This window comes from Daphnia magna, linkage group LG1, assembly GCF_020631705.1.
Source record: "Daphnia magna isolate NIES linkage group LG1, ASM2063170v1.1, whole genome shotgun sequence".
Lineage (NCBI taxonomy): Eukaryota > Metazoa > Arthropoda > Branchiopoda > Diplostraca > Daphniidae > Daphnia > Daphnia magna.
The window spans coordinates 14,341,997-14,364,657 of NC_059182.1; the positions used below are offsets into that span (position 1 = coordinate 14,341,997).

Here is a 22,661-nt window from a genome sequence, read left to right on the forward strand (position 1 = left end):
TTATAGACTGCCTCCCAAACGCCCGCCCGTCGATGTGTACGTATGTAGGTCAGTGGTATAAAACGCATCGAGCACCGATCAGTTGCGTCTGTATCCACGTGTCCTCACAAGGTACTGGTTCTCCTCTCCTGTCTTCCGCTCTCCAGTCTTCAGCTGCTCTCAACCGACTTTTGGCGAATATATAAAGAAACACATCGAACGTTTTCTTTTCATTCTGTTACGGACTATCTCGTCTCGACCAGCTAACGACACAGTTTGCCCCCAGCTGCAGTGAAACACAAGAGACAAACACAGAACTATCTGAACAGAAACGCATTCTCGACAAGTGATTGGACGAGTCGTGATTGACTTTTTGTCACTTTCGCAGCGGCTTTTGGCTGTTAGACCCCCAGTGTCCGACTGGACGAGGACCGAGCCGTCTCCTAGAGGACGGCCCATCGCTGTACTACGCTCATTTTTTGGCTGCGCCGAAATCTTGTGCTGACACATCGCCACTCGGCATTTTTGCCAATCACAACTACCTGTTGAATCATCCGAAGCAGCAATGGCAAAGGTAAACCTTTTGTTTTGTTTTTTCCTATTTCATGTTGATTTTCGTTCGGGACAATATCGTTCACCATTTACGTGACAAGCCGTGAAATTGAGTATAGAATTTGCGAGTTGTATTGTAGGGTCAGTTTTTTAACAAACAACCCACCCCCCCCTAAAGAAAAATGTGTTGGATTAAGAAAGAACAGGTGAAGTTTTGGGTCCGCTTTCAGCAGGATCGATCTAGGTCGAACTGATTGATTGCCGGCTAGGAAGAGCGAGGGGGGGCCAATCTAGGTCGCAGTCATGCATTTTCTCCTTTCCATGTTTGGGTTTTGTTTTTGAATTTTTTTTTTTTTTTGCCAAATCTCTTGAATTTATTTGTCCGTTTTCCTTTTAGTCTGGTGCATTATAGACAAGTAGGGTCGATCTAGGTCAAGTTGCCTATTTGGTCGTCTGGTCAATCTGATGATGGACCGTTCCGATAGTACAGAGGGTTCAAACTAGGTCGTACCTGTCAATTTTGCTGTCACAACATTCCGTTTTCAGAGAAGGCGACAAGTAAAAACAGGGAAACCTTAAGTACAAGAGATTTTTATCTTTCAGAGTTTAAAGAACAGCAAATAGAGGTCTTTTTTATTTGCTGGCCGTGTAATGGGGACACGGCACAATGCCTTGAGACCGGGCCACTGTCACACACACACACACACAAAAGTAGGTGTACGGACAACTCCCACCCCCCACTGTGTTTGTTGAGGATAGTCAATTTCTTTTTTTGAAGGGAGGGATTAAATGTGTGGGAAAAAAAAAACAACAAAATAGTGAAGAAAGAATCCGAGCAAACTGTCAATAACATGCATGATTTGCAGACAGTTGAAAGAGGGACACGAAAGCACTTAAAGGGAATGCGCGCACGTAAAAATATTCATTTTCTGGTTGTTAAAAAGGACGTAGACCGGCATGTACGAAGTGCCTGCTTATTTTTCGACGGTCAAATACATGTGTCAGGATAGATTGTCACCGTTGCAAATGTAAGCTGTCTTGGTTTTTTTGTTTTTGTTTTGTGTGTGTGTCCACACGAATGTTAGGTAGCGATTTGTGCGGGCATCCGGGCGCGTCATTCACACACTCTGTGCGCAGGACATTCAAATGAATGTAACATAGCGGGACATGCATTTACACAATGACAAACATGAGAAGAAAAAAAAAATGGAGGGCTGTACGAATTCAAGCGTTTAAATGTTTTGACTGAACTGCGATTTTTCTTGGTTTGATTCAACGTTTTTCGGGGAGGGCTGCAATTCGATAGCGTTCATTGTTCCATTCAATTGATTTCGATTGGAAAAAAAAAGGAAAGAAAGAAACGACCAGTGTTTTCAATTGCTTATTGTCATGCGTGTTGGAATGAGAAAGTATATAGTTTGCTGGTAGTCCCGTCGTGAAAGAAGAAAAAAAAGAACCAACACGATGGTAATGGAGAAAATCTTGTTGAATGGAAACATGTGCGGCTGCGGTTATTTTATTTATTTTTTTTTTCTCTTTTATCTATGAAAACAGAAAAAAAAAAAAAAAATCTCGTAGCTCCGTGTGGGTAATACTTTGCTTTAGTCTTTTCTGCATCGTTCGGGAGAAAGCGGGCAGTCGGATCGCATAATTAGTTTTCCCCTCGCAGCGGTGAGTCCATCGAGGCTTCCTCCTTGATATTTCTTTCTTTTTCGAGAATGTGGCCCCAATCCGAGAGAGTGTCCGCTAGCCATGGCCCAGTCTTTTCTCTTCTCCTTTTACCACATCCCAGCCCCCCCCCCTCTCCACTTCTTCTCCAAACGAGAAACCAATACACGTGAGTGTGTAACAGGTAGAAAGAAGATAATTTTCCTTCAAAAAAACAAAAAAAAAACACTCGACTCGACAAGAAAAGAAGAAAAAAAAAATGGAGGCTCGGAAGCGATGGGCGCGGATCACAGAGAGAGAAGGGTGGAGTCGCTGCAGGTGGTGGGCAGTCGGTGCTATAGGAAGAGGAGGGCAGAGGCCAAGAAAAAGTGTGTCACACACCTACATACAAGAAGAGAGAGGGGCTCAACACTGGGAACAGGTAGACGGACGTGAGCCCAGAGGTTTACGCTCGGTCAGGAAGAATAATGTTTTTTTTTTTCAAAAAGAAAAAGACTCAATCTTTTTGAAATATTTATTTTGAAATGACTGGCTAACACGAGCGCTTGAGACACACACGAGCCGACGCGCACTTTGCTCTCTCTACTAGCGCCATATAATCGTAATGGTAGTAGCTCCCGCGTGCACACAAGGAAAAGAAAAGGATAAGAAAGAAAGAAAATAAAAAGGCCCTTCGCCATGGATGATGATGATGGTAGTAGCCGCGATGATGATGATTACGATGATTGCGCTAGTGCGGCATAGTAGCGGTGGCGTTGAACGAAGGGAGCTTCTCTCAGTTCGTGGCCCACTTGGCTACACGTGAGGCTTTAACTCATTTGCATACAAGTTAAAATGCAGTATAGTTTTGTTTTTTTGTTTTTTTGTTTTGTGCATCATCTCAATCTTCTTGTCGCCTCTATCCGGGTAGATCATCGCTATGCGTTGCTGCACCCAATTTTTTTATTTTTTATTTTATTTTTGGCGAATGAAAAAACAAAACAAAAAACAACCGCTACTAATTCATATAGCCCGAATTCTTTTTTTTTTTGTGTTTTGGGTAAGGCATTTCCGCATCGGTTTGGCCCCCTTTGCAAATGGCGGCACTGAACTTGACCGTCGCATTTGATACGGTTATCACGTGATTACGTTGTTCGTTAGAATTTTTCCAGCTTTATTGTTATCATTACTTTTTCACCTCTTTGCACCCGTAAAAAAAAAAAAAAAAAATGAAATTATAATGAAAATAATTGTATTTTTATTTCTCCTAGCGTACCGGAAGAATAATAATAGTTATAAAAAGAAAAGAAAGGGGGAGACTGAGAATCGCCCTTCTCTCTTTGTTTAAGATGAATTGTTACTTTTCTTTAGTTCCTCTCCCTGTGACCTTTTACTTCTCCCTAAATTTGAAAGTGCATCATTTTTTTTTTAACGTAAAAAGATGAAAAGGCTTCGAATTCCATTTGATGACTCCATGCAGTGCGTACATCATATAGATATCTTTCCCTTTCTTTAGCTACCGTACCGGTGTAGGTAATTTTCTTTTGCCGGCCTTTCCCCCTCCCCATCCCTTTTTTTTCTCTTTTCTTATTATTATTTTCACTTTGAATGAGAATCCTTTTCGTAACCGTCACTCTTCTTCCATCCCTGCAACAGGTAGACAATAAAGGGTAGAAAGAAAATGAGGGTCTGTCGCGATGGTTCAATGGGGGAGTAAAAAGAAAACTTTCACCTGTTTCTTTTTTTTTTTCCACCTTAAAAAAAGCCGCAACAGGTGTTGTAAAAACGTAAAGAGAAAGGAAATTAAAAAAATGCCCCTCCTGTTAACTTGTCTCTACGCATTAGAGCGAAAGAAATCTTGTTCCAGCACGTAAAGCAGCTCACATCGATACAGGTAAAAAAAAAATAAAAGAAAAATTTCGAGTGGATTCGTGTGGAGAGATCCGGGAACATCCAAATTCAGTTGCAAAAGGAAAAGGAGAGAATGTAAACAAAAACAAAAATCAAAAGAAAAAAAACAAGAAATAGTTGGACTGTGTGGGTCAGTGGCACAGGACTGAGGTGCGGCTTCCATTCGATTATTATGGCCGAACGGTGAAAGAGAAGGAAGCCTTTTGTTATAGAGGAATAAGGACACGAACAGAGCCTTCTTTATCCCACAGCAGCGGCTCGTGTAAACGCCAATGTCCAACATAAAAGCCGCCCATTCGATTGGTGTGTTCTTGGCCAGTCTAGGCAACGTAGTGCTATAGTTCTTATCGCTCCCTCTTATACCAGTTTCTTTCCCCATCAACAACAAATTTAATATTAAAAATCAGATTGAATCGACTCAAATTCCCTACCCCCCCCAACCACCATTGTCGAAGTCTTTTCGTCTTGACGAACTGGCCTGTTCCAGCCAAAGAGGCTCACCCATTTTTGGGCTGGCGCTCGGAGGCAGCCGACTTTCACGCAGCCGTTTTTCTCTTTGCATCCGCAGTAGGAAAAAGCAAAGCGCCGCGAATCAATGAAACGAGTCTCTCAAGCCACGAAAATGTTGTTTCTCTTTTTCTGAATTTCACCTGGCCTTAAGGCTCTTCCCGTACACACACACACGGGTCCATGAGAGGCCGCGAAAGAATCGGGACAAAATGAGAGCAGAGAGTGTAGGTGGGTACCAATGACCGTTTCATGTATATCGTCGATGCCGAGTTTGCCGGTTCCCGCGCTAACGCAGAAATTCAATGAATTGCCAATCGTGTGTGTTTCATAGTTTATTTTTTTTTGTAGGGCGCCAGTCCCGCTTGCCACTTTCACCAAAGGGGCCTGTGCCTTTTCTTTGTGTGTGGCTATAAGACTCTCCCACAGTCCCTAATCTACATACTATACCTGATTGCCTTGCACCTTGTTCCTCTTCCGGGTTATTTCTCTTTTCTCTTCTCCTTTTCTGGCTATGCCAGCACGAACAAGGTCTCTGCTTCTTCAAATGTATTTGCCTATAATATTACTAGAGTTTAGTATACCTGTTTCGTTGGTAATGGGGTCCCGCCGGTGGGCGCACCGGTCGCTAACCAGAAACTACTATACGGGTGTATTTAAGTATTTTGTGGCTATTTAGACGATGTCCTGCGTGCTTCGAATGCCAAACAACTCGTTTGTTGATTCTTTGGGGCGTATACACCAACGGCAAGAAGAGGCAATGAGCACACTCTTTTCTCACGTGGTTTAGGCTCTCGTCTGAGGCGAGAGATGAACGCACTGGCACAGTTGGCGCGATTGCCAAGAGGAAATCGACCACATGTATCGAAAAAAGAAAAGAAAAAGAGAATCGTTTTCTGAATCAAAGACGCGAATGAATCGTCTTATTTTCTCTTTTGTTGTATTGCGTGTTGCTCTTGTTTCATTCCCGCATCCATCATTTCGTGAGAGATTATAGCTCAACAGTAGGGCAAACGTCTGTCATTGCCTTTCGCCTGGCTTAACAGCAAAATAGGCAATGCTGTTTAATTCTTTTTGTCTGTTTTATTCTTTTTTTTTTTTGCCAATTCAACTCGATTAGGCTGCCACTTAAAAAGAACTAGCACAATGGTCTCGTGAATCTTGGTGCCTTTTGTTCCCTCGCCACCCCCAATCGGTTTTAAGGATGTAGACCGCGATAATGGCGGAAGACACACTGATGTGAAATCATTTTACAATAGAGCATCGGTTGCACAATAAACTAGAAACGAATTGAGGATGATTGAATAAAAACAAAATTCATTATTTGATTTTGTTTTGTTTTGATTGTTTAGTTCTCCGCTTGTCTGCTGCTCTTGGCGTTGACCGCCCTTGTCAGCTGTTGGGCTGAACCAGAACCTGCCGGTCCCAATCCGCACATTGCCGATCAAGCTGAAGAAAGAACATGGGGACATCTTCGTTCCGGAGGCAACAGTTACGGCTATAGCGCACCTAAGGCACCCAAGGCTCCTAAAGCCTCTTATGGCGCTCCTAAGGCTCCAAAGGCTCCTAAAGCGCCAAAGGCAAGCTACGGCGCACCGAAAGCTAAGGCTCCCAAGGCCCCAAGACCCGCATACGGTGCCCCACCCAAGGCTAAGGCTCCTAAGGCGCCAAAGTCTTCGTATGGAGCTCCTTTAGCTCCCGCTTACGGAGCAGCTCCTCAGCCTACTTACCACGCTCCAGCACCGCAGCCGATTTACCACGCTCCGCAACCAGCGTACGCTGCTCCTCAACCGACTTACGCCGCCCCTCAGCCATCGTACGCCGCTCCTCAACCGACTTACGCTGCTCAACAGCCGGCCTATCCTGCTCCTGCCCCTGTTTATGACGCAGCACCGGCTCCGATCTACAATCCGGAACCAGCTTACGCCCAGGCTCCAGCTCCCGCTTACGTTCCAGAGCAATCGTACGCCCAGGCTCCAGCTGCGTCTTACGCACCAGAGCAATCGTACGCTCCAGCCCCGGCTTATGCTCCTGAACCGTCTTACGCTCCAGCTCCAGCACCGTACGTTCCAGAACCGTCTTACGCACCAGCACCGGTCTACGCTCCTGAGCCATCGTACGCTCCAGCTCCGGCTTACGTGCCCGAACAGTCTTACGCTCCTGCTCCTGCCTATGCTCCTGAGCCATCTTACGCTCCTGCCCCAGCTCCGTCTTACGCCCCGGCCCCAGCCTACGCTCCTGAGCCATCGTACGCCCCAGCTCCAGCTTACGCTCCCGAGCCATCTTACGCTCCAGCTCCTGCAGCTCCAGTCTACGCTCCTGAGCCAACTTACGCTTCAGCTCCTGCCCCAGCTTACGACGCTCAGCCAGCATACGCTCCGGCTCCTGCCCCGGTTTATGAGGCCCAACCAAATTACGCACCGGCTCCTGCCCCGTCGTACGCTCCCGAACCGACCTACGCTGCTGCTCCTGCTCCTGCCTACCCCGCCGAGCCTTCCTACGCTCCCCAACCATCGTACGCTCCTCAGCCACAACAGTCTTACGCTCCTCAAACTTACGCTCCTCAACCGGCTTACCATCCGGCTCCAGCCTCTTCGTACGGTGCTCCGGCCAAGGCCCCGAAAGCAACTTATGGCGCCCCGGCTAAAGCTAAGGCTCCCAAGGCACCCAAAGGACAGTACGGCGCTCCAGCCAAGGCCCCTAAAGCATCTTACGGCGCTCCGGCTAAAGCTAAGGCACCCAAGGCACCCAAAGGACAATATGGCGCACCGAAAGCTAAGGCTCCTAAGGCACCCAAAGGACAGTATGGCGCACCGAAAGCTCCCAAGGCACCCAAGAAACCCAAGGGAACTTATGGCGCACCAAAAGCCCCCAAGGCACCGAAATCCTCTTACGGATCGCCCAAGCTGCCCAAGGCACCCAAATCTACTTACGGACCCAGCAAATCCAAGTTCAAGCTGCCCAAGATCAAGTTGCCTAAGATCAGCTTCAAATCCAAGGGCAAAGGACAGAGCTACGAAGTTTTGGACCCACCCTACCCCAGCTACGGCTACGAAGACCTTCCGGAACCCTACCCCATCACTTTGGTGTACGCACAGCCACCGGTCCACCCTCAGCCAGCTCCTCAACCGGCCTACTCCCACCAGCCCCAGCCCTCTTATGCTCCTCAACCACAACAGTCTTATGCTCCTCAGCCATCGTATGCTCCCCAGCCGTCTTATGCTCCTGCTGCTCCTCAGCCATCTTACGCCCCTCAGCCATCATACGCTCCAGCTGCTCCTCAACCATCTTACGCTCCTGAACAATCTTACGCTCCAGCTGCTCCTCAACCATCGTACGCTCCTGAGCCATCTTACGCTCCTGAGCCATCTTACGCTCAGGCTGCTCCCCAACCATCGTACGCTCCTGAACAATCTTACGCTCCAGCTGCTCCCCAACCATCGTACGCTCCTGAACAATCTTACGCTCAGGCTGCTCCTCAACCATCGTACGCTCCTGAGCCATCTTATGCTCCTCAGCCTTCTTATGCTGCCCCTGCTCCTCAACCTTCTTATGCTGGCCCAGCTCCTCAACAGTCTTATGCTCCTGCCCCAGAGCCTGCGTATGCTCCTCAGCCATCTTACGATGCTCCTGCCCCGTACGAAGCCTCTGCCGCTCCGGCCGTGCCCTCTTATTCTGCCGCCGCCCCAGCTCCTGCTCCGGCCGCCATCCCCGATCAGGTGTACTCCGCTGCTCCTGCTTCGGATCCTGTCTACGTTCCAGCTCCGGCTGCAGCCCAGAATTCCGCTCCTGGCGCTTCCAGCTACTCTATCGTCCCAGTTGCCCCATCGCACGAAAATTGCGAGTCCTGCGCCACGAACCCATGGGTACCGCTCGGCGGAACTCCCGTCTATGGCGTTCGCCCCGAAGATGTTCGCTCTGCTCCTTCGGCTTCTGAACCAGTTGCAGCTCCTGAATATGCTCCTCGCACTCCCGAATACGCTCCGTCAGCTCCCGAAAGCACTCCCGCTGCTCCTGAATACAAAGCTCCTGAATACACAATCCCTGAATACACAGTCCCTGAATACACAGTAGCCGCTGCTCCTCAATATGAAGCTCCCGCTGCTCCTCAATACGAAGCTCCTGCTGCTCCTCAATACGAAGCTCCTGCTGCTCCCCAATACGAAGCTCCTGCTGCTCCTCGATACGAAGCTACCGCTGCTCCTCAATACGAAGCTCCCGCTGCTCCCTCAATACGAAGCTCCTGCTGCTCCCGAGTACACTCCACCAGCTCCAGTAGCCGTGTCCTACTCGGCTCCCATCGCTGTTGAATACACGGCTCCGGCTTCGTACGATTCACCTGTCGAAGAATCGATCGCCATTAGCCAGCCAGCCATTGATTCCGACGAGTCCTCGGCTCCTTCGGCTGAATCGTACAACGATCTGGTGTCCGCCTCTCCTACCTGGGCACCCGTTGAAGAAGCACCTCAACCAGCCACGCCAGAAATTGTCCAGGAGCCCGTTCAGGCCTATTTCATTCCGGCCGAACCGGTGGCCATTCCAGCCGTAGAAGTGCCCGCTGCCCAGAATGAAGATTACCTTTTGTTGTCACAACCGGAGAGCACATCGGCGCCATTCATTCCTCTACCTGTTGACGAGCCTGCCGTCGTGTCCGCCGCACCGGAGACGTACACCTACTCCTCTTTCAGCGTGCCCGAGGTAGTGCAGGAGCCAGTCGCAGTTCCAGTTGAAGTGCCAGCCACTGAGCCTGAACAGTACGAGCCCGTCCAGACCTACGAAGCAACCCGTTGAGGATGCACCTCAGCAAGTGGCCGTGTTCTTTAGCGCACCCGCTCAACAGGTGGTGTCCGCACCGGCCGTCGATTACCTACCGCCGTCAGCGTAAGTTCAAAAAGAAAAAAAAAAAATTTCTTCAGTTTTTTTTTTTTTTGAACAATCACCGCAACGCGGCCATTTGATCATCTTTTTTTTTTTAAATTGCACCTTTATTGTGTTTTCTTGATAAAAATGTGTGACCTTTTTCATAACCTACCTTGCCCAAGAGAAAAGCATAGGCAGTCCTTCCTTATAACAATTTTATCGTCGGTGTGCAAACGAGAAAGACACACGCAAATTGATGGCATCCCAAGAACGAATGAGAAACAAGACGAAGAATTATTAGAAAAAGAAAAAAAAAAGGATGATAAAGGTCATTTGAAGACGATAAGAAAAAAATCGGATTGGATAAATTTCAATACAACACAGAGGCTGATGTGAAGAAGAAGGGAAACTCGGTGACTGGTTTATCGTTGTCTTCCTTCTCCGTCACGTCTAATAGATTGAAAATTCCAAAAAACAAAAGAAAAAAGACCATCACCTTCGGGTTGAAATCCAGGTCGAATCCAATCCGATTTTGATGCTCAAGTTCTCCCTCTTTATACCCCCACACGTCATTAAACGAACCAAATGCTTGTTTTATTATCGTTTATACATATACCTTATCCCCCATAACCGTTTGCGTCAGTTCCACAATTCTTAATTCGTTCTTCCCATCATTTCCTTGATGATGATGATGATGATGACAAAATAACGATTCTTCTACTTCTCTGTCCTACTTTCTCGATCGACAACAAGTTCTTCTTTTTCCTCTGTCGCACTCCTTATTTTTATTTCACTCCACTCATCTGCCGTTTTTTTTTTTTTCGCACCCAATGAATTTTTGCAATTACTTTCATCTCCGCCCACCCGTCAGTTATCATAAAAAAAAAAGCCGGCAACGTGCGCACCTGTAGGGCGCCCCATTCTATCATTTGCTCACTCATTCTGCATAATTCATTTCCTCTCCCGTTTTAATTTTTACCCTTGACTTGTTCAGCGACAATATCTATAAATATATATTATATATATATGGTAGGACTCTTTCGCTCCACCATTCGGTCCCGATCACATCGAGACCGAGATGGACTTAACGAGAGAGTGTGGCTAGATTTGAATTGCGAGAGAGAGAGAGACGACGGGCACAAAGTTTGTTTCTGTCGGAGAAAACAAGGCGAGCGTTTAAAGAGTTCTATTATTATATATAACAGTGGCGAAGAGTTAAATTTTTTTCTTTTTTTCTGAAATGATTTTCCATTTTTAATGCTGTTTCTTGAATTTTTCTTTTTGCTTTCGTTCCTCGTCTGCGTCTTTAAAATCTGTTTTTTTCTTTATGATCGCTAGCGAAAAGCAACCCACCTCTCTCAACCAAAACCACATTATTTTTTTTTTTTTATTATTATTATTTTACAGTTATTTCTTCGACATTTTGTTCTTTCATCTTTATTTTCATTTTGCTGGATAAACAGCCATTCATTTAAAAAATAAAAAAATTGCCTTTCTTTTTATTAGAAATTTTTGCAACATTTCAAAATTTGTCTTCTTTTTAATATTTTGCATTACAAAAGTTTCGTTATTCATTTCGGAGTGTTGGCGGACATTCGCTTAAATCGCCGAGCGCTTTACAGCGGATGCACCTCACCTCATTAGAGAAATGAATAGCAAAATGTCATGCGGATACGACAAGCTCTAAAAAAAAACTAAAAAATTTGGAAAGAAAAAAAGTAAATTGCTGAAAGCTAGAGAAACAAAAGCGCGTGAATTAACCAACAGATACGATGGCAACAACAAACAAAAAACGATTGAACAACGAAGAAAAGAAATAACAGTTTAAGGAATAAAAGATGAAAGAATCTGATTCTCTCTAGTGTCCTTCTCTATTTTTTTTTAAATCTCTTTCTCAACCCTGTTGATGTATGTGTGCGTGTGTGTGTCTGTTTGAAAAGAGAACAAAATATAAAACAAAACTACAATGGCATTCTTCAACAACAACAAAAACGTTTGTCGGTAAAAAACAAGAAAATTGTTTCAGCCGTCTGACGACAAATTTCATTCCAATTCTCGTATTACGACGTTTCAAACAACCCGTTGTTGTCTGGCCATCATCGGGTCCCGCGGCATCATCGATGACACACCTGACTGACTTTCTCTGCCCATTTGGCCGGACTCTGTTTATTCTCACGAAAACAAACGCACACTGACCGACCTGCTTTTCACATTATGACGTTCTTCTTTCTCTCTCAAATCTCCTTCTCTTTCTGCTGTCCATTTTCTAAGACTATCGTCCATCTTTTCGTGCTCGTGACGAAGCTCTTTCTCCACATCACGACGACTTCTCCTTTTCCTGGTTTCATAAGAATTGAACTGATGTGACGTCATTTGATTCCTACGGTGTGTTTACTCTATGACCCCTACGCGTTGTTTGACGTGCCTTATTTCCTCTATCCGTAGCTTACAATTTGCATGATGACATAATTTTTTTTTGACTGACTTACAAAAAAACTGACTGAAAACAAAACTGGCATGTACTGTTGTCTATGTGTGTGTATGTTTCACGCAGTGAGACGGACGACTCCATAGACGTTGACATCAGACAGGAGACGACTCCCATCGACTACCAAGACGTTGCCGCCGTGCCGGACCCCGTCCCAGCCCAACCGGAATACTACGGTGAAAGCCAAGTCGTCGATGAGCCGGCCTACGGTTCACGTATCACACAACGCTTGCCCGAAGGTACACATTCCGGTTTCATAAAAGTATATCGCTAGACAACACGATGGTTAACACAAAAGAAAAAAAAATTGGGTAGCATATTAGATTTAACGGATGAAAAATGGTGTGTATAAATAGGGAAAAGGATGGATCGTAACACGTCCGGCAGTCTTAATTGGTATACATAGTTAAGTGTTCACTTTTTCAACCTGGTTTCCTTTCGCCGTGTCCGAGCGTTTGATTATGTAGAGCACAAATTGGGGGTTAATTATTTTCCGATGGGTCCAATCAGCACAACACATTCTGGTTCGATAAGACACACACTTAATGGGGGCAAAGCAGAAGCACAAAAAACAAGAGAGAGCAGTAAAAACCAAAAATGTTACAATTGTATGAAGCCGTTTTAGATGTTCTTGCATCACTTTGTTACAGGCTTGAGCCGTTGGACAAGGAAATATTAGGGAACTACAAAATGGCAACATTTCCAGCTCAAGAGAAAACGCAAAAACCCATTAGCAAATCGCATTTGAGAGTAGAGAGAGAGTGCCACGCAAGCGTGTGTCGTGTGTCTTAACGAAACAATTAGAAAACGAGAAAACAAAAAAAATTCATGCATACCGTGAAGAGACAACAAGTTTCAAATTTCACCTCGCCGTTTATACTCGGATGAAAATGTCTTAAATGATAAGAAACGCGCCGCACGTCAACCCACCTCGATTTCTCCACGCAAAAACCGTCGCAAATCCAAACCATTCCACAAAAATCGAATCCTTCACATTTACCTGTCTCGCAACCTTATATATACACCTTTATTCTTTTATCAAACCATTCCCATTTTTCAACCCCATCCCCCCCCCCAAAAAAAAATGATGTAATAACATTTTCGTTTTAGTTGTCCTTACCTCTTTTTTTTTTTTATTACCAGAACAATTTATCCCTGCGAGGCAAAGAATAGAAGAAACAATTGAATAGTTTGTTTAGCAAATCAATGACCCATTGTAGTAGGGGGGATTAAAAAGAAAAAACCCATCCCCAAAATAGGAACAGTAGAATTTGTAGACCCAAACTTCCGGTCGTTCATTTTTTGTTTTCCTCATGCCAATTGTTAGCTTTCTTTATCCGTCTATCCCCCCCCCCCATCTTTCTCTTGCTTCTTCCTATCACTAGTTTTTTTTTATTTTTTATTATCATTTGTTTTTGATTTCCGTGAAATCGTTTTCAGTTGGTATAGAAAACGAGAATGCAATTAATCTTTACCTTCCAATTTAAAAAAAGAAATCCAATCTTTGAGTTTTCATTTTGTATTTGAAATGATTCGTTAAATATTTTTTTATTTTGCTCTTCTCTTGCCTATCCCACCTGAACGATTGATTCTTCTCACTTTTTTTCTATATTACTATTCGCTAAAAGGGAGGGGGGGGAGGTCCGAATAACGTAGAACATTTTCGAAACATCTTCTTTCCCCTATCGACGCCATTTTCTTATTTCATTTCTCTCTCCTTTTCACAAAAAAAAAACAAAACAAAAGAAAACCATAATATTTCGATTCTGATGCAGCATAGATTTTTGACAGTATACCGGGCCCGAGGCACCGCCTCATCAGCCGCTTTAAATTGGGGGCCCTTCGTCTGGAACAATATCCAATCTTAAAAAAGAAAAAGCCTCAAATCCAATATAAATTTTTTTTTTTTAGCCTACATAGCCCCTTTTTACACATCTTCAGATAATGGACCTATTTTCCTTGCTGTTCTCGTTACATGGCGAGAACAGTTACCGCAAACAATCCAAACCACCTTCCCAACCGACACAATCAAAAAAATTCCGCCGCTCTCCTTTTTCATTTCCTCCCCCTCTCACCTGTACACCGTGAAACCTTGTTCCCGATTTCCTTTTCGTCTTGTGTGTTCTTCCCGTGCTCTACCCTTTATCATTTTTTTTTGAAAACCCCGCGCACGGAAGTGGAAGGCCGCCATCGTCGAGAACACAATGGCACATCATCGGGCAACTGAACCTTAAGAATAAAAACGAAACCTTGATCCTTTTTATTTTCAAAAAAAAAAAAAAAAAAATGTGTTACCTGAAACAAATGAAACCCTCCACCCCACAAACCCAAAACAAAACAAAAGGGGCGCTCGCTGCAGCTACGACCTGATTTACTATTGCAGAAACTCAGCCTACTCCGTACAGACCCTCGCCGGAAGAAGAAGAGGAACCACGCCAACCCGCCTACGTCTACGCAGTTGCTGAACCGGAGCAGCCGTCCTTTGTCCAACAGCCGTTTGTTCCGTCTCCAGTTTCCACGATCGATGCTGTTCTGTGGGGACCCCAGGAGGAGGATCAACAGGTATTGCAGGAATACGTTCCAGTCCGCCAGGAACAGGAAGTTTCGGCCGAGGAAGCTCAAGTGCCGTACGAGGAAGAGGCTCCCATTCAAGATGGAAGCCTTTTGCTCTCGGTCGAACAGGAACTTGGCCAGGAGCCAGAATATCAGGAGCCAATCCGCCAGGTCGAGCCGGAATACGTGCAGCCCGTTTACCAAGAGCCTGTCCAGGTTCAACCCCAACAACCCGTCGAGATTTTTCAGGTGGAGCAGGAGGAGCCAGAGGAGCCAACCGTTCAGATCCAGCAGGAGGAGCAGTACATCGAGCCCGTCCAGATTCAACAGCAACCCGAGCAAACGTACCAGGTCTCTCAAGAATATCTACCACCTTTCCAGGTTTACCAGCAACAACCCGAGCCTGAGATCCAGCGGGAACAAGTCGCAGTCCAACCACAATACGAGCCCGTCAAAGTTGTCCAGCAACAACCTGAAGTAGCACCCGAAATCGTCCAAGAATACGTGGCACCTGTCCAGGTTGTCGAGACTATCCAGCCCGAGGTGTTTGAGGAGGTTCAGCAGGAATACGTCGAGCCCGTTCAGGTTGCCCAACAACCCGAACAGACGTACCAAATCGAACAGGAATACATCGAACCCGTTCAGATTCCCGAGCAGCCCCTTGTGATCCCGGAAGAACGGCAACAATCGTACCAGGTAGAACAGGAGATCGAGAAAGAGCTCGTTCAGGTCCAGGAAGAGCCGGAGCAATCATACCAAGTGGAACAGGAGATTGAGAAACAAGCCAGCCCGACGTATCAGGAGCCATTGGAACAGCAGTTCAATTTCCAGCAGACGATCGCAGATTTCGCCAAGAAACAGACGGTTGACAATTTGTCCAGCAGTCCAGTCCTATCGGCCAACAAACAAGCAGGTAGAGGTCGACCCATCCGACCACGCCCAATCATCTTCCAGAGGACGGAAGAAGATTTGTTCCAGCAAGGTTTCCCTGAGGTGGCCGCACCGGAAGGTGACGATGTGCCGTTGGATGAGCAAGCAGCCATCCGCGAGGCTATCTTTGAGCTCAAAAAAGAAAGTCGAACTGGTTAAGGAATTAAACCTTTCTTTCCTTATTCGCAACTCTTCTCTCCTTTATTATCTGTCTCTTTTACAGCTCAATCAAACAGTTAGTGGCATTGATTCGGTCACACCCTCCCCCCCCACTAAACGGGTTGTGCCCATATGTTGAATTGTTTTGCAATACCGTTCGAAAACGAACCACAACAAGAACTCAATCGCCTTTGACTCAAATGGTTCCCCCGATTCACGTCAGTGTAAAACAAAAACACCAGGATTCTTTTTTGTTTTGTTTTTTTTTTTAATTTCTCCCATCAAAACATTTCTCGTTTTCCCCATTTGTTTACGCACACGCATGCGCACTGAACAAGATTTTTCTTGTTTTTGCGCATTAATAAGGAGTTTGAAGACGTACTCGCCTGGTGCACGTATCGTCTGCCCAGCATCACCCGGCCGTGCTTCTTTTGTACATAAAAAAAAAACAAAAAAAACAATTCTCTTTCTTTTCTTTTAATAGCTTCTTTTTTTTTTACCCAAAGTCCACACATTTCCATTGCAAAATTGTGTTCCCGGACGTCACCTCTTATCTCTTATTTTTTTTTTTGTTTTCTTGCCTTGTTTTCTTTCCGGCCAAGAAAAACATGACATCTTTTATCATTTTTTGTTTAAAATCCATGTATGATTGTATGATGTTTTTCCTTCCTTCTTGAATAATTCCCCACTTTTTTTTTGAATTTTAACATGACCTGTTTTTTTTTTTTTTTATTCGCACGGGATATTATTATGGTTTGCCCGGTCGAAACCAATTCTTGTTCTTGTTGGTTATCGTTTGGTTATCCTTTTTTTTTTAGTTATTATTGTTTTGTAGAATGACATGGGAAATTTTAGTTAAAAGAAACGAGGAAGAAGCCAAACTAGAGGATGATAAATCGGCAACTTTTTGATTTTGGATTTTCTTTTTAAATTTGAAAGGCGCGTGATCCGCCATTTGGAATAGGCCAAGATCAACTAACTCACGTAACCGTAAAAAAAAAAATTAAAATAACCAACAAAAACCGACAAAAAAATAAACAGCAAACCAGAGATGATGTGTATGTGGTAGTCAATGTTGCTCAACCAAGTTTGGCTATCGTATCGTAGATTTTCCGTCTCGAAATCTTGACGTACCCTTCGAAAATTCATACCGTCCCCCCCTTTTATTTCCCCTCACTGATTTGTTTCTTTGTTACAATAACTCCCCTTTTCCTTTTTTTCGTAATGTTTAATCTATCTCCGATATGCTGTATCTTCCCATCCTTCCACCTTTCACGTGGATATACTCCCCTTTTTTTTTTTCATTGACTACAATAAATATATGCGGATCGTCCGTTTTTCTCGATGTCGAATGATTTCCGCGTTTCACATTTCATTCATTCAACAACAACAAAAACTCGCCCTGGAGTCATGACCTACTCCACTCGCACTACTACTCTTTGAAAACAATTTCACCTTCATCTTAGTCTCGACTTGTTTAGCCTCGAGCGAGCAATGACGTAATATCGCTTCGCCCTGAATTCTCACCTTGCCCGTTTCACCTGTTTCCAAATGCCAAAGCCATTCACGTGTGTGATCTAGCCACACGAACGTGTCCATTTTCACCAGTCGGTATTCTCTATCTATCTATATTTTTTTTTATGTCTGTCATTTGATGGCGAGAGAAGACCCTGAGGCAGCAGTTACAAACGTGCAAGAATTTCGTGTTATCAAAACAGGTTATCCATTTGCTTTACTTAATTTTTTATTTTTGCCAAATGTGTTTTTTTTTTAAAATCAAGCCATACCGAAATATATCTAATTTCCAAAACATTGTGTTGTTTATTTTATTGCATTTTAAAGAATCGGCCTTTATTCTACAATCCTCACACAATCATTCCAGAAATGTGATTGACTTCGTGTTATCCGGTGTGTTGGGTGAGAGCCATCTGGAGTAGAGGCACTACCTGGATGGTGGACAAGTCGGAGAGGATGGTCTCTGCAGAATCGTGTGAAAGAATGCGATGCAAATTCTCTCGGCGTAAACTGAAGACGCTAGCAGCCAACAGCGGAAGTAGAAGCAAAGAATCAAAGCCCAGAATGAGATCCCACAAGAAGAGCAATTGTTCCGGAATGAGGAAGCCGCTGAAAGCTTGCACCATCCACGGCATGGCAATTCTCAGTCTGGTCCATTATAGACATAAAAATTAATAAGAGAAACAGGTATAATAGCTTGTGATCTAAACTGGCCAGCAATTCAATTCTTACGGCTCAATGTTGTTATTGAGACAGTGAATCCAGAGCTCTGGTTCCTGCTGTTGAAGAAGTCGTTCGAACAGAATAGCCAGTGAGACAATACCCTGTCTGTGGGATGATAATCGATGTAATCGCGACCAATATTTGATGTACATGGCGCGCAACGTGTAGTAGATATCTTCCGCCTCTTCGTGGACGTAGCAAAGTGGAGCCACTGGCAGTATATGGTATTAGGAAAAGGAAAATTATAACAAACCAATCATTGTAGCTTTTAACATTTCAGCCTTTAACGAGTTCATAAAAATATCTGCTTATCGTAGAATTTTCGCGCACTCGGCCGGGATGTTTTCGTTTAAACTCCACTCATTGAGATCGATTAAAAACCGACCAAGAAGGAACTATATAGCTTTCTTTCTAGAAACGTACCGTACATAGCCCAGCCATAGAAAGGGATGCAACTGGACGGCGGGAAAGCTGACGTAGTAATAGTTTGACCACCAGGAGCATCGCCATCGGCCTTTACAGTACCAGTCTTGCTGCCATTACTGGAAACATCAAGTGGAGTGAAACGTGTTGCTGTCTGGGCTCTCGACCCGAATTTGGAACACAGTTGGAGGTAGACGTAAGGGTCCCGTGAAAAGCAGAGTGACACCTTCAAGCATCCACCGAGTGGAAGTCAACAGGAAGTGAGCCATTTTCATTGCGTAATAATATAGGCACAATAAGAGCAATCCAGACACGATCCACATGCAATTCCTACATGTATCGTAGTAAGAAAACGCCCCCCTTTTTTTTTTCTTTTAAAATTATGCACAGATTTGTACTACGTCTAGACAGTGGCAATTGACTTATTGGCTATTGCCCTGGGCATGAAGAAACAATTGACTGCTACCTGGTAGATGAGATCTTCGTAAACGAAATAATGTTCGTCTCTTGACGCCGTTAGTTGAATGTCCTGAAAACGAAAGAGAGAATAGAGATTGTCACCTATTATTTTTATTTATTTCTTTTTTTTACAGATTTTCTCTTTTGTTTTTCTTGTTTTTTTACGACACTGGTATGTGCACTGTGAATGGTGGAATGAGATGAAGGAGCGTCACGAAATTTGTCACGCGGGAAGTTATACTGTCGTGTGTGTTAAAAGGCAAACGAGGGCACGCTCTTTCCCTCTCATCCATCCATTCATTCGCTCGTTTTTGTTTTTCAAAAATAATCGTTTGAATAGAACGCTGCTCACGAGTTGAAAAGCAAATTGAAATTTCGTGCCAAAGTCATTTAAATCCCGCAAAAAAAAAAATCAAACGAAAATTGTTGCTCCCATCACTTGCTGATAATAGTTACGTATATACACAATGTGCTGCGAAACTATTATTGCCTCAGTGGTAGCAGCATCACATTGCCGGATCGTTCATTTGTCGCTGTCGGCGGGACTATATATTTGATATTCCCGGACTCTTGCCAAATGTGAATCGCAACTGGTCACGATTCTTATTTTTCCTCCATCTAGCTTTGTTTAACCTTTCTTTCTCCCCCCCTGCTGTGCTCAACAAATAGCGGAATAGCATGTGCCAGGTAATTCTATCACGAACTCGACTACGAGTGCGTGATATACTATTGTATGCCTCAGACACTATACAAGAACTATGTTTACATAAATTTGCAAATGTTATACCTTCATTATGATTTTGTCCGTCAAGTACTCTGTTTGGATGACTGCTTGTTTTTTAGCCTGGAAATAGGTCTTCTCCTGTTGTTATTCCCCGTTGTGTTTATGTTAATGTTTCCATTATCGTGCAAGCAACAAAACGTTAAAAAAAGAAAAGAATAAGCGGCTGGTTTACAAATGCTCATTTTGAAATTGCATACTAACGCTATCGTCTCAACTACATACAAAAAAACAAATGTAATAAGAAAAAATGTATATTTTTGTTTACTTTATCCCCGACGTGAGATAAAAGGACTTGCTTCCAGAGACGACCGCGTAGATGAGATGGACATCCACCTTTCACAAATTCCTCCGACAGCAGGATGTCATTCTCGGCCACCACTGGATGGCGAAGTGATGCATGAAAATGATGGAAATGGCATACAGAATTTTGAGCAGAAACATAGTGAAATGCCAAAGAGGTCATACCTTTTGTTCCAAGGGTGATCCGGTGGTTTAGCAGGGTCACATTTGAATTGCCTTGAAGTACGAGAGCTGAGCCAAGTCCCAGAAAGGGGTCAACACTCGTGCAAACGTCTGAAAAGAACTCTTGCTAGTTGTGCACGGAACACGAACGAGGATGTAAACGAAAAAAAGGAAAAATTCAAGTATAAGTGTATGTGCATACAAACAAGGAGAGAGCGAGAGGAAACTGGGACGAAGTAGATAAACCCCTTTAATAATATAGTGAGATCTCCAAAGAAAGAAAAAGAGAGAGAATATAACGAGATTTACGAAGCTGACGGAGCGCACACTTTGGTGGAAAAGAGATCCGCGTAGCCAGCGGATGAAACTTATTAAGGTACAAATTTTTTTAAAATTCAAACTGATGTTTACCTTATCGTGAATTTTACTGTTTGAAAGCGCTATCGTTGATTTGGCCGCAACGTTTATTTACTGATGTGACTTCTCATTTCCAACTTATAGTTGAAACAGCAAGTTGAATTGATTTGTAATTCCCTAATTCTAGTTGTTCTATTCTTCCAACAAATGACTGTAACTTGTACAGCTACAATATCGAGTCCCATCACCAAGTTATTTATCTAATGACTCGCTTAAACGGACAGAAATTGCCAGAGGGGTGGATACAGTATTGATCGTCACTGTGTATGGATGTCAAACAGGATGAAAGATTGAGGGGAGTATCGTGAAATGCAAGTAGAGGGAAACGGAAACGCCATCAGGTACGTATCGGAAACTTACCAGATCCTCAAAGGTTGGTACATTTAAAGGTATCTTGACTGCGCTCCATTTCTCTTCCAACCTGCAAATAGATAATGAGCGTGTGTGGACGTAACAAACATCGAATAAACTCTCATTTTAGACACACACACACACACACATTCTATAATGCTCTGTTTTCTACGTGACTACTGCAAAGTAAATTAGAATGGACCGGTTAATGGAGTAATCAGGATCCCGGAGAGCCACCACCGCTTCGTATAGGTCCTGGGACGAGTACAGATTACGGATGGAGCCGACGTCTGAGCACATACAGAAAGTACGGACAGTATACATAACACAAATAGAAACCACTTGAAATGAACATTTACATGTTGGTTGAACAAAGTCTAACTCTAGAAGGTCTAGAACTTGTGAGAAACTTGGTTCCACCTTGAGGATATAACCCGTTGTTATGATTTGCTATTCCCTTCCAGGCATTCCGCTTTAGAAGAAAAGGATGCCCGTAGTTTATTTTTTACCTTGATCGTAAGTACTGAGTTCGTCCCATTTTGAGGATAGTTCTTGGGCCTCAGACGATGACCGTTGACGAACCAAGGAGAGTTTCAAGTCCGTTTGGAGGTTCAAGAGGGCTGCTCATTATTCAGCGTAACAGTTGTCGGGTTGTATTGATTATCATGGAGGTTAGATGTATCCAGACGTAAGCAGAAGGTAATAATTTAATAAAAAATGGGAAAAAACACACCTTTGCTGACACGACGTTCGAAGTGGGTCTGTTGCCGAAAAGTGATTATTAAACAATTACCTGGACTGCTGACAAAGACATGAAACACATACTTGAGCTTTCCTCATATAATTCAATTGTTCTTGCTCTTCTTTAATGTTTTTGCGTCTGCGAGACAAAACCAACGCGTTCTTGATGCACGTTTCAATGCCATTGAGCCGGAATGCTTGTTGTAAATCGGCCAGGAAGTCGCCAGTACCCAGCGGAGTTGCAATGCAAATGTGCTGCAAAGAAAATTCTTACCATTCAGCTTTCAAAGGCATTATTTCATTTCCACTTTACAGATGCGTGTAACATTGTTTTGACGAAAGAATACACACAAAAAAAAGGAGATGTTATAAATTTACCTCTGAAGCAGCGATGAGTTTATCTAATGTGCCTAGAATTTGCATTTCTTCCATCACGCTGACCACCTGTTCTTGCACGGTCATCCTGTCAGATGTCGAACTCGTTGGGGACATTGCCAATTCCTTTTCTAACCCAGAGGTTTTTAACTGTTTATTGTCAAAAATCACAAACAAATCAAACACTGTAAGATAGTTTCCAGTTGGAAGGGGAGAGTTTCAGTAACTCTGCGTCTATGACCCAATACGGCCTGCGCTTATTCGATCGATCTAACACTCGTCCTTGGTTTCTCTATACAACCTATATAGTTGCAATCCACCATAATGTTGCTAAGCAATGACCAAATTCGAGGAAGGCCAACAAAGGGGGGAGCACGAAGAGATCGGTGTGGAAGAGAGGGAGAAAAGGTGGTCGGATGGAGGGAGGAACGGATAGACGTCGGATGGATGGAAAAGCAACGAGAGAAAGCAGTTGACGGGTGAAGAGGAGAGGGGAGAAATTAGCGAGTATGGTGGGTGGTGAGATTGTGCATATTCAAGTCTATAATCGCTGGAATCTCTGTAATATCAAGCATCAGCTTTGATGGTCTTACGGATCTTCTCCCCCTTGCTCTCTCACTTCCTCGCAATCGTCCATTTCCCTCCATGTCATTCGTTCCATGTCTTTTTTGAATTCAATTTGAAATTGGCGCAAGCGCTATGCTTTTCCAAACGTGAATCAATAGAGGCGAAACAGCATCCTTGATGCCCGACTAGGGCTCTAATCATCCATATTTTCTCGAACATTATCCATTTGGCGTCGGACTGGAACTCCATTTCAGGTTT

General features: G+C 44.1%; 3 protein-coding genes across 6 annotated transcripts; 2 read left to right on the plus strand and 1 right to left on the minus strand.

Moving 5' to 3' along the window:
* Window positions 1-71: 71 nt before the first annotated feature.
* Window positions 72-9,526, plus strand: LOC123466353 (extensin-2-like). Of its 4 annotated transcripts, none has more exons than XM_045176667.1 (3): window positions 72-553; window positions 5,949-8,731; window positions 8,780-9,526. In XM_045176667.1, exons 1-3 carry the CDS (start codon window positions 545-547, stop codon window positions 8,904-8,906), a joined length of 2,919 nt encoding a protein of 972 aa, XP_045032602.1. In that variant the 5' UTR covers window positions 72-544; the 3' UTR covers window positions 8,907-9,526. The 4 variants fall into 4 exon arrangements, with proteins under 4 accessions (XP_045032602.1, XP_045032290.1, XP_045032010.1 ...); XM_045176355.1 differs by having other exon boundaries at window positions 5,949-8,687; window positions 8,736-9,526; XM_045176075.1 differs by having other exon boundaries at window positions 5,949-6,569; window positions 6,606-9,526.
* Window positions 9,164-16,938, plus strand: LOC116936512 (bromodomain-containing protein DDB_G0280777). Its single transcript, XM_045178050.1, has 4 exons — window positions 9,164-9,196; window positions 9,299-9,477; window positions 12,011-12,183; window positions 14,328-16,938. The coding sequence occupies exons 1-4, from the start codon at window positions 9,164-9,166 to the stop codon at window positions 15,584-15,586; spliced, it is 1,644 nt and encodes a 547-aa protein (XP_045033985.1). The 3' UTR covers window positions 15,587-16,938.
* On the minus strand, window positions 16,753-22,114 carry LOC116936612 (TBC1 domain family member 19). Its single transcript, XM_032943821.2, has 13 exons — window positions 21,840-22,114; window positions 21,546-21,716; window positions 21,454-21,481; window positions 21,230-21,340; window positions 20,923-21,010; window positions 20,730-20,790; window positions 19,956-20,079; window positions 19,756-19,868; window positions 19,494-19,568; window positions 18,714-18,776; window positions 18,248-18,473; window positions 17,834-18,035; window positions 16,753-17,749 (listed from the first exon to the last, which is right to left on the minus strand). The coding sequence occupies exons 1-13, from the start codon at window positions 21,951-21,953 to the stop codon at window positions 17,488-17,490; spliced, it is 1,638 nt and encodes a 545-aa protein (XP_032799712.2). The 5' UTR covers window positions 21,954-22,114; the 3' UTR covers window positions 16,753-17,487.
* Between the last annotated feature and the right edge of the window lie 547 nt (window positions 22,115-22,661).

What these genes read in the sequence shown, in the direction of transcription:
- LOC116936512 (XM_045178050.1), top strand. Translation starts at nt 9,164, where the DNA reads ATGAAGATTACCTTTTGTTGTCACAACCGGAGA. An exon ending in GATTACCTACCGCCGTCAGC is followed by an intron (nt 9,478 to 12,010) that starts GTAAGTTCAAAA and finishes TGTTTCACGCAG; the next exon opens with TGAGACGGACGACTCCATAG. An exon ending in CACACAACGCTTGCCCGAAG is followed by an intron (nt 12,184 to 14,327) that starts GTACACATTCCG and finishes TTACTATTGCAG; the next exon opens with AAACTCAGCCTACTCCGTAC.
- LOC116936612 (XM_032943821.2), bottom strand. Translation starts at nt 21,953, where the DNA reads ATGTCCCCAACGAGTTCGACATCTGACAGGATGACCGTGCAAGAACAG. An exon ending in CCTGATTACTCCATTAACCG is followed by an intron (nt 20,791 to 20,922) that starts GTCCATTCTAAT and finishes ATCTATTTGCAG; the next exon opens with GTTGGAAGAGAAATGGAGCG. An exon ending in GATCACCCTTGGAACAAAAG is followed by an intron (nt 19,869 to 19,955) that starts GTATGACCTCTT and finishes TTCGCCATCCAG; the next exon opens with TGGTGGCCGAGAATGACATC.